General features: G+C 48.3%; 1 protein-coding gene across 2 annotated transcripts in view; it reads right to left on the reverse strand.

Annotated features, from left to right (window-relative positions):
* The window catches only part of KCTD1 (potassium channel tetramerization domain containing 1), an 802,770-nt gene extending 792,028 nt beyond the window's left edge, over positions 1-10,742 (reverse strand). For both annotated transcript variants that reach the window (XM_049769550.1, XM_049769549.1), the window contains exon 1: positions 8,619-10,742. In XM_049769550.1, coding sequence (XP_049625507.1) covers positions 8,619-10,706 — 2,088 coding nt within the window. In that variant the 5' untranslated portion in view covers positions 10,707-10,742. The remainder of the gene's footprint in view (positions 1-8,618) is intronic.
* Between the last annotated feature and the right edge of the window lie 673 nt (positions 10,743-11,415).

Consider the following 11,415-nt stretch of genomic DNA (forward strand, 5'->3'; position numbering starts at 1 on the left):
AGCACTTAGAAATCGCCCCTGGCTTGGGGGGACCATATGGGACGCCGGGGGATCGAATTGTGGTCCTTCCTTGGCTAGCGCTTGCAAGTCAGACACCTTACCTCTAGCGCCACCTCACCGGCCCCACAACAACACATTTTTTTTTTTTTTTCGGTTTTTGGGCCACACCCGGCGGTGCTCAGGGGTCACTCCTGGCTGTCTGCTCAGAAATAGCTCCTGGCAGGCACGGGGGACCATATGGGACACCGGGATTCGAACCAACCACCTTAGGTCCTGGATCGGCTGCTTGCAAGGCAAACGCCGCTGTGCTATCTCTCCGGGCCCACATTTTTTTTTTTTAACTGCAGTTCAATTCACTGACTAATAATCTGTAAGCTAATTGTTCTGGGTCAACAAGGAGAAACAAAGATAATTTGGGTTGTAGATATAGTTGAGAAAATTTTGGCATTTGCCTTGCAAGCAGTTGCCATGGATTCAATTTCCAGTACTACCATATAGTCCCTAGTACTGCCAGAAGTGATACCTGAGCATAGAGCCAGAAATAAGCACTAAGCACTACTGGGTACACCCAGAACAAAACAGATGTAATTTATTCAGATGATAGAGAAAACATTTAAAAATCTAGAATATTGGGACCAGAGAGATGATACATGCCTTGCATGCAGCTAACCTGAGTTTGATCCCTGGCATCCCATAGCTCTGCAAGTACTTCCAGAAGCAATTTCTGAGTGCAGTCAGGAATCTCCTGAGTACTGCTGGGTTTGGCCCAAATATAATAACAACAGAAATCTAGAATATCATTTTAAATATGTCTAAGTACATAAAAGGTAAAATCTTGAAAAAACAAATGAACTACTAATTAATGTACAAGTCCATCAACTTATAAGGACTACAATAGCTAAATGCTATAATATTTGAAGGGCAAACAATCCCTGGATCATTTTATCAATCAATTCAATAAGAGTCACAGAGGTCATTAACTGATTAGCAACACTGCATTAAAAATACAAATTGTTTTGATTCTGCAGTCTATTCAGAACATATATTGGTATACCTCAGTTTTTTGTTGTTTTTTTTTTGGGGGGGTCACACCTGGCAGTGCTAAGGGGTTATTCCTGGCTCAGCGCTCAGAAATTGCCCTTGGCAGGCATGGGGACCATATGGGATGCTGATATTCGAACTACCGTCCTTCTGCATGCAAGGCAAATGCCTTATCTCTAATGCTATCTCTCCGGCCCCGATATACCTCTTTTTTTTTTTTTTTAAGTGAAATAGCTATTTTATATAGAATCCAAGTCAGAAGTCAAGCAATAGAAAATTATAGGGAGCTCCTTTCTACTTGCTCGACAGATACTGCTTGATTCATGAACCATTTAATAAAGCCAATTATATATTTAAAAATTATAGTTCAATTATACATTAGGGAAATATAAGTACTTATCATAGAATCTGGCCACATACAGGCCTTACTGCTCGTACTGAAAGTTATTGCTATGGGACCCTGGTGGTGTTCTAAGAACTTCAGTATTCTGACTATTCCTCTACTCACAAACCATCCAAATAAAATTTACTTTCTTGTACAAAGTTGCTGGTTTCATTCTAAGCTAACTTTTGTGAGTCTACTGGAATTTGAGCAATACTTATGTTCTTTAGAGAGCTTTCTCCTTCCCCATTCTAGCTTAGAAAATTCCTAAGGCTTGCAGGACAGACCCAGAGGTGTGGAAGTCAATCACCTGATCCAGGAACATGCCTGTCTCAAAAGAAGGGAAGCTAATACAGGGGCTACGGTGCTCACCAGGTATCCTGCCATCCCTAGTGAATCTCCCATCATGAGCACCCCATCTGATCCTCTGAGTATCAACAGGGGTCACTCCTGAACATCAACATTGTGTGGGCCCAACAACTCTCCTCAGGAGAAAGAAGAGAAGGCAGCAGACTTTGGGTTCTCTGTGATAAGAAAGAGAGCAGGGCCAAGTTACTCCAAGATTTACTATCTGGGAGAGAGGATACCCTCAAAGAAGAAATGGTAGTGGGGCCAATATAACCCTCAACAAGCTCTTGACAAGAAAAACCAGAGACTGAGAGCTGAGTCTTTCATCCAGAGCAGCAGTTTTTCAAGGTAAAACATTCTCTAAAAGTGTCAGCTTTCGAAACACTTTCTGACCACTCATTTAACACTGGCACCCTAATTTAGCATGTATCACCACCATCCCCATCTGTCTGCTGGTGAGGAAGGAGGAAGCTGAAGGTTAGGAGACTATGGGAGAGCTGGTAGCAGCTGAAGGAATCTGCGACAGGGCTGCTCAGCCTCTCCAGAGACACCGTAGGCTGGGAACCAGCACAGCAAAACAGAGGTAGGATACTTTGTCATTCAAAGAAAAAGGTGATTTGTTACCTTGATTTTTCTCTTCTATACTTTGAACAAGTGTTCTCGTAAGTTGCTCTAAAAAATAAAATATATGTATTGATCTATGTTTAATACACAAATATTTAATATATGTCTTTGTTTCCAGTACTGAGGTGTAGAATGAAGACTGAACAGTAAAACTTGAGGATGAACTGGGGAAATGGAGTAAACCTAGAAATTGATCTTTGAAACTCTTCTAACATCCAAATACGGTAACTAGATTACTCATAAGTGAAGCAGCATTTATCTCTGTCATCCTTCAGTGTTCCTTTCTGAGTTTCTCTTCCTTTTTTCTCCAGAATGCTCTTTTAAATCTGTCAGCCTTTTCAGGAAGCACATTTAAATATCCTTTCTCACAAAACAGACCAAACTAGTGTTCACTGCCCAGGTGCTGAGGAAAAAGTAGTATGTGAAGAATAAATGAGGGTAGATACTCCCCAAAGAAAGTCTGCATTAGAAAGATGATTTTCAAATGTCTAGATTTAAGTGGAGAGGGGGCTAGAGGGTGGGGAAGCAGAGAAAGAAAAGGGTAGTGAAGTGAGAATGACTGAGCTCCTGGCAGCTCTCCAGAACTTTCCCTTAGGACTCCCCATAATTTCCCAGATTATATAAACGGAGAGATCTTTCTTATTCTCACAATGCTCCTTAGTGGGTCTTTGGGACAATGCTGCATCCCAAACACTAGTACCACTCAAGGCTTATTACCCCATGGATAGTCAACAAAAGCAGAATCCCTGTTTAGAATCATGAAACATCAACTGCAAATCTCAGAACATTGGAGGATTCTGGGGGGCAGGGGGAGGAAGGTGCGGGGGACTCCTACTGGGTTTTCCAAAGCAAAATGCATCAATTAAATTGTTTAAACTCTAGGCCTGCAATAGTGTATGATATTTCTATCTTCCTCAGTTTTTTAATCTTTTTTTTGGAGGGGGTGTCACACCCGACAGTGCTCAGGAGTTACTCCTGGCTCTACACTCAGAAATCACTCCTGACAGGCTCAAGGGACCCCATATGGGATGCCAGGATTCGAACCACCATCCTTCTGCATGCAAGGCAAAAGCGCTACCTCCATGCTATCTCTTTGGAACCTATCTTCCTCAGTTTTGAAAACTGGCACCCAACACTTGAACAAAGTTTGGAATATGATCTAACAACTAAAATCAAACAAACACAATTTTTGGCACTAATAAAATGTTGCTGTCATATATGAATGTATCTTTTAGGGGAGAAAGTACAGACTCAGTCAGGTTGTAAAATTCTAAACTGAAAGGAAGTAGGACTGTTAGGAAGGGGTAGAACAAAAGGACATTGAAAATTACTGAAAATCTGAAAACACATCTTAATTAGGTGTGGCCTCCTGCAGTCAGTGTAGATTTACCCTGTGGTCTACTGACTGCTTTATAGCCCTGGGCCTTAGGTTATACAACCTCATATGCAGGTTTAATATCAGCCCAAGGCCTTGATAGTGTGAACTATCTCAAAAGGCTTAAACACTCATTTATTTCTAGACCATATAAAAGTTCATTCTGTTATAAAGACATCCTTTCTCTGGATGGCAATAGAAAATTTTTATCAAATTGAAAATCCAAAGAATTTAAAACTTCAGAGTCTAAAACTTTAATAGCACATCTGTTTCCTCTGTCATATTTACTTAATCAAACAAAGGTTCCGTTTTGTTTTGTTTTATTTGGGGGTGGTGGTAAAGGGAGTGGGTTCCACCCAGTGATGCTCAAGTGACCATGAAATGTTGAATCGGGTGAGTTTCATGCAAGTACCTTAACCCTTCATAATTTTTTGTTTTGTTTTGGGATCATATCCGGGGATGCTCAGAAGTTACTTCTGGATCTGCACTCCAGAATTATTCCTGGTATTGCTCAGAATATTGGATGCTGTCCAATATGTCTACAGTGTGCAAGGCAAATGCACTACCCTCTGTACCCTCCAGCCCCACAACTTCACCTTTAAGTTACCTCCACATTTTCTACAAATCCCCAGAGGGAAAGCACCAAATCTTGCCTTCACTGAATCTAGTGCTTGCAGACAGATTTAAGGAATAGTATCTGTACTGAATTCAGCATCTTTAGAACACCAATAAATACAAAGTTTTGTTTTTCTATCAATCTGAACTTTCTATAAAGGACAAACACTTCCACAGTAGAGTAAGAAATACAGCTACACTAGTAGAAAAAAAAATCAGGAAAGGACCCGTTTTAAACCAAGTGACTATTACTTAAAGCCTCAACAAGTCACAGCAAAAAAATCTTGTCAACATTGCTATCATTGTTAAACACTGTTCCTTTTAAGTGCCCAAGAGATAGCATCTTGGATAGGGCATTTGCCTTGCACGTGGCAATCCCCAGCATCCCACTTTGCTTCCTGATCATCACCTGGAATGATTCCTGATTGAGAGCAGAGATTACAATAACCCTAGAGCATTGCCTGGTGTTGCCCCCAAACAAAAACTTGTTCCTACCTGCCTAGTCTTCCAACTGAGCATACGGTGATTATTTCAATATAAGGAATGCATGGGTTTTTTTTTTTTCCTAACAGGGAGATGGAATATTCTTTCTCCCTTCCCACACGATATCATCAGTGTAAAGACTGGTTTTCTGAACTGTTAGCAATGTGACTTCTCTTCAAAGGTAAGGTCATGCACAACTGTGTGAACTCACAGGGAGGCCACTCTAATTTGCGGGTGCTTTAAAGGGCCAACTCTGCCTCCCTAATAAAGAAAATAAAACTCCAGCGATGAATATGCACCACCAGTCCCAGGATCTTCCCACTAATGCATTTCCGACTTACACAATTCCTTAAAAGTGTTTCTGGAAATAATCCGAGTTGGGGCCAAGTGAGTGGAATGCAAGTAAAGGCACATTTATCACAAGCTAAGTACATTTAAGGGAGCTAATTTTCAGTTTTATTTGGTATTAAAGGAGACAGTCTATAAAAACTTCAACAGGAGCCAGAGTGATAGAGTAGCAAGTAGGGCTTGTGCCTTGCATGTAGCCAGGCCCTTCCACTTTATAAAGCTCCTGAGTACTGAAAGAAGTGACTCCTGAGTAAGCAAGCCCTAAGCACTGACAAGTGTGATCCCAAAACAGCAACAACAACAACAAATTAACAAAACCATCACAACTCCTATTAACATACCATTTCTATGAATGATAGACTGTGTGACAAAGACTGTTCCTGGAAGTGGGAAAAATACTGCATTTCTTTTGGGGAGATGGAGAACAACAACCTAGTGGTGCTCAGGGGTTACTCTTGGCTCCCAGCATTGGAATGCAGATGATCAAGCACTTTTCAGTTTCATTCAAGAGAAGTGCCCTGCCCACTGTACAATCTCTCTGGCCCTAAAGTGCTTTTTCTTGATTTAATAAAAGAGCCTAGCTATGAAGACATAAGATATGGCACCGAATCTTTAAAATGGACAATACTTTCTCCACCTATCACAACCACTGAATCTTCTGAGATCACATCTACAGAGGGAGGGTTGAGGCAGGGGTCAGCAGAGGGAACTAAAACTATCTTTTACTGTGAAACAGTCATTTAAGAGAATTAACCTCAGGACCCAAACTGCCCAGAAACCCGAGTTTAAGCAGCCATTACAACCTTACCATCACAACCTTCTTTCCTTCCACTTCATGGCCCTCCCCCCAACCCCAAAACTCCACACTAACAAAGGTTAGGCACTTTACAAAAGAAAAGAGACAAACCCCTCATCTCTGTTCATTACTGAGTGCATTCATTTTGCAACCAATCCCTTAAGTAAAACATTTAATGTCCGAAGAAGAGAATAAAATGCATTTTAAGTATTGGGCACTTCATTTTCTGAGAAACTGACAGTGTAAGAAGCAAATAAAAAATATCAGTGTTTGTTACTGAAAAATATAGAATAGGGTAGTCAGTAACGGTATTTGGTACAACACCACTTGATAAGGTCTAGTGGCTATGAAGGTTAGTTTGTTTATAATTAAGTATTAATAACTGAGACTCAAGGTACATGGAGGCATTTCCTGGAGATTAATGACCAGCTAGAGGAGTTGATGAACTAAAACAAACCCTCTGGGCCAGTAACCCCAACTGGTCATAAATCCCCAGGCAAAGCCTGTTCCTCAATCTTTTCACTAATTTTAATAGAGACAAATTTAATATCAGCTTTTCTCTTACATATCCATTGAATACTTCAGAAAGCACCTTCTACAGGCAAAGTTATTAGAGTTCTTTTAAACACCTTAATCTTAAAGGAAAAAAAAAATTCCACTCTAAAATAAGTGGGAAAGCTGACTAATAAATGCAGTGATTTAATTACAAAAGTCTCTGCTAAGATAATCTTTGGCAATCATAATAAAAATAACCAACATCTAATCATGCAAATCTATACTGAACTTGGAATTTACTTGACAACTCAAGAAAAGTATAAAATTCAGAATTCAGGTTTTAAGAAACCTCAATCACCATTGAAAGAAAGGACTGCGAAAGAACAATACTTTTCATTAGAACCAAACCAATCCTACCAACCAGACCCCAACCCATCTTAGACACATCTCCCTCCAATTATCATTTGGTGACACTGGAGTCCAGAATCAGTGGACAGTTAGCAGTAGACAAATGGTTTTATCATTATTCCAAGCAGATACATTTGTGGTTCAATGCTTTTAGTCGACTTTTAACTTTTAATCAAGTAGGTCCTATCAACCAGAACATTTTTATGGGTATATACTTTATCAGAAAACTAATGAACTTTTTGATTCTGTAAGAAAGCAAACCTAAATTCTCTCAACCGAATTCTCCACTCCATCCCTAAAATTCCCTACAACAACCTCTTGCTCTCAGAAATATACTGTGCACATTTGGAGTACAGAAGGCCACAGAGCCTACAATCCTGAGTAATTCAAAGCATTACCATTCACAGACCTTTCTCCGCTGGCCTTGAGGCTTGCTGATTTGAAAGGGTCAGTTAGTCCAGAACTGGAATTTCCACTTTGGAAAATGCACAGAGGTACCTGACATCTGTTCCTTGAAGGGCCTGCACTACACCTCCAGGCTTACAGTTGAAATTCCTACTTCTGCTTGATGGTAGGGAGGTCAAAGTTGTAAAACCTCCAGTGGCTACTCCTGCCTGCAGAATAGAGCAGAGTCCCCAGAGACCTCTGCTTTCTGGCTCCTAGAGAAGAGCAGCCAAAAAATAAATAGGACTTTAATAAGACAAATAGGTTACGCCAGAAAAAAATCAGACAAGCCACATCTACTTGAGCCCCCAATCTCAGTCTAGAAGTTGGCAATGCTTATAACTAAGTCATTTTTAAGGTTGAAACTGCTCCCTTACGTTTCTTTCTTTAAGACACTTCTGAGACCAGAGAGCTGAAATGATTTTCTCAAGGTGGCCAAGCTAATGGGCTTAAACTCCTTTTGGTCTCTGGTCGCTCAACCATGCTGCTGCCTGTGATCTCTCTTGGAAAGTCTTTTTCTGCCCCCAGATGTGAAATCCAAGGGGTCGGGGACAGACACCTTGTCAGTGCTCCCAATGTGGGCCCCACATGCCAAGCACAGTGACTGGTCGAGCAGACACCATGTTTCCATCTAGGATTATACAAGTGACTTTAGTTTATGGAAACTCACCAGAGTTTCCACTACATATTATAGTGTAAATTGGCCCCACAAAGGCAAATGTCAGCTTCTCCACTCCCACCCCCTTACAGGAAGTGGAGTCCGCAGCTTTTTTCTAAAATAACTTTTGACTTTTTCTCCCTCCTTCAGTTAAAGCAAACATGGAGTAGAGTATTTAAATAGTTACTTTATTCGAGTATCTTTTGAGTGACAGTTTGTTTTCATGCGAAAGTACAGTATTCCTGCCCTCTTCTTTGGCCTCCTCAAACTCCTGCATTCCATGGAGAGAGAGTGCAGGAGCTGAGCTTTTTTGTTCTGTGAACTTTGAAGTTTCTCAGCATTACCGCGGAGCAGCCACTGATTAAGTGGCAGGCCCTCTTAAATCTTTCAAGCTTAGGTGTAAACTTTCCTGAAAAGCACCAAGACCGTTCATTACGCTTCTATGGGAGAAAGCAAGTCCGTTGCTACTTTTTAAACTCCCACCCCGACCCCAAGGCCCCCAACCCAACCAACCCAGATCAGCTTGGGCCCCCCCCCCCCCAAGTCAGGCGCCGGGAGCCAGCAGAGAAAACATTTCATGCATAGAGTGTGGTTCGGTTACCTGGGTGGGGGAAACAATAGCAGGTGAAACTATGGTGGGAGAATTGGTGCTTCGGTGCCCATTGGCTTCTGGCAGGAGAGGCAGGGGGTCGTGTTTCACGGAAACCACCACCACCGCGTCCAGGGGTTCCGAGGGGCGGACGCAACGTCTTTTGGGGGAAGAAGGGCCGCAGAGCTCCCCGGGCCCGAACGCCCCCGACTCGTACAGGGCGCGCTTGGGCGCGACCTCGGGCTTCACGTCGGGCCCGCCGGGGCTGCGGTCTTTGGGGAGCAGATAGGTGGCGCCCAGCGAGGGAGGCGGCGGCGGGGGGCGGTGTTGGTGTGGGTGCGGGTGCTGGTGGGAGGGCAGGGCGGGGTGGTGGTGGTGGTGGTGGTGGTGGTGATGGGGGTGGTGCCGGGCGGCCCCGTTGGGAGCTTCGGCGGGGCAGCAGCCCGGCGGGGCGGGCGCGCCCAGCTTGGTGCCGATGCCCGCGATGCTGTTGAGCGTGGCGATGGAGACGGCGCCGATGCAGTGGTTGGTGTAGGTCTTGGAGAGCTTGGCCGCCTTGGAGAGCATCTGCATGCGGGTGCCCAGCAGGTTCTTGCCGATGGCTTTGTTCTCGTACCAGGTCACGTCGCCCTCGCTGCAGTGGTCCCGGGGCCGCTGGAAGAAGGCCTTGCAGAGCGGGTTGCGCTTGGCCAGGTACTTGACGAAGCTGGCGTAGGGGCAGAACTCGGTGCCCGTCTCGTACATGCGGGGCAGGTTGTCCTCGTCGCCGGCGCCGCCGCCGCCGCCCGGGCCGCCCTCGGCGCGCTTCTTGCTCCAGGAGGCCGAGCGCGACTTGTGGTAGGGCCCCAGGGCCTTGAAGTAGACGAACTTGCGGCCGTCCTCGTCCAGCGCCAGCCCGAAGGAGTCCTCCTCCAGCTCGCGCTGGTTCTCGCGGCCGCGCGTGCAGAAGTACATGCAGGTCTCGAACCAGACCTTGTTGAGCAGCCCGAAGGGCGTGCTGCTGCTGAAGACGCTCGACGTGTAGAGCTTGCGCAGGTCGGCGCGCGTGATGGCTTGCTTCTGCACCACCGGCCCGGCGCCCTGCTCCTCCAGCTTGCGGATCACGGCGGCCAGCGTGAGGTTGGCGCTGCGCAGCTCGGGGTCCTTGGTGAGGTCGAGCGTGCGGCAGTAGGGCGGCTCGTTGAGGTAGCGGTTGAGCGAGCTGCGGATGCTGATGAGCGACGACTTGCTGTACAGCTGGCCGCTCTTGGAGCGGGCCTCGGCGTAGAAGGAGCGCAGCACGCGGCACAGCGCCCCCTTGTCCAGGCTCTCGAAGTCGGGGCTCTGCGCCTTCTCGCTCAGGTACTCGCGGAAGATGCGCACGGCGTAGCGGGTGGCCAGCCGCGTGTTCTCGCTCAGCCGGGCCCGCTCGGGCCGCGGCAGCTGCAGCAGCCCGTCGGGGTCGCGGTCGGGGTCGGGCTCCGGCAAGGCGGCGGCCAAGGCGGCCCCGGGCCCCCCCTGCGGCCGGGGGGACGCCCGCCGCGGCCCCCCGCGAGCCCGGGGCGCCAGCAAGCGCGGCGGCGCCTCGGGCTCCAGCGGGGCGCTCGGGTCCATCTGGATCCTGTGCACCGGCTCGGGCGCCAGGTCCTCTCCCGCCGAGTCCTCCTGGGGCTCCGGGGAGCCGTCGTCCCAGTCCAGCCCCATCTCTTCCTCCTCCTCCTCCTCCTCCTCCTCCAGCCCCCCACCTCCGTCCTCTTCCTCCTCCTCCTCCTCCTCCTCGTCCCCCGTTATCTGCACCTCCTGGATCTCGTCCTCCTCCTCCTCCTCCTCCTCCTCCTCCTCTTCTTCCTCGCCCGCGCTGCAATAGTGCGGCCGGCCGTGCAGCTGCTGCTGCTGCTGCTGCTGCTGCTGCTGCTGCTGCTGCTGCTGGCCCCGGCGTCCGCGCTCGCCCTCGCCGCCCCGCTCCCCATTGTTCTCGGCGCCCGCGCTGCCCGGGTTCCAGTCCCCGCCGCTGCCAGGCATTCTCGCCATATTGCCTGCCTGCCTGCCTGCCGCCGTCGCTCTCTCGCTCTCCCTCTCTCTCTCCCTCTCTCTTGCTGCCAGTCCGCGGGCAGGGCGCATGCGCTATATTGGCCCGCAGCGCCCGGCGCTTTTGTGTTTAATGACCTTCAGCTACCGGGAGGCACCGCCGGGCTCTTAAAGGAGCCGCGCTCCCGATTGGCAACTTGGCTCCGGAGGGGCCGCGGCAGCGCGCGCGCCGGGCGGGGATACAGCAGGGGCCCCTCCGGAGAGGCGAGGAGGGGAGTGCAAATGCGGGGGAACTTCAGACAGCGATCGCAAAGAGCTTCCTCGGCTCTGGACCCCTACCCCTCTCGACGTCCCAGAAAACTTTGCAGGAGCCGCGGGGAGAGCAGGGGAGAGCACTGCGCGACGGGGTGGCTGGGGAGCACTCCCGACTTACCCTCTGGCGGCGTGGCGCGCGGGCCCGGGCGGGAGAGAAGGAGACAGAGACAGACACTGGAAGGGAAGGACGAGCTCCTTCTCTAAGTAATGCCCGAGGAGCGGTGCCCCTTCCGCCGGCCCCTCATGGCACCCCCGGAGCCGGGGGTTCGAGGCGGCGGGCCGCGCGGGGATGGCTGGCTTGACTGCTGGCTCGCTCGCTGGAATAGAAGGGCCGGGCCGGGCCGGGCCGGGTCGTGTCTGCGGCCGCCCGGAGCGGAGCGGAGCGGAGCGGAGTGAAAGGAGCCAGCAGGTTAATGAGCGGGGTGGGCGGAGGAGGCACGGCGCGGCAAGGCTCGGCGGGCGAGGCCCCGCACCCTCTCTGCGCCCG

The sequence above is a fragment of the Suncus etruscus genome, chromosome 3 (genome assembly GCF_024139225.1).
Source record: "Suncus etruscus isolate mSunEtr1 chromosome 3, mSunEtr1.pri.cur, whole genome shotgun sequence".
In the NCBI taxonomy this organism is placed as follows: Eukaryota; Metazoa; Chordata; class Mammalia; order Eulipotyphla; family Soricidae; genus Suncus; species Suncus etruscus.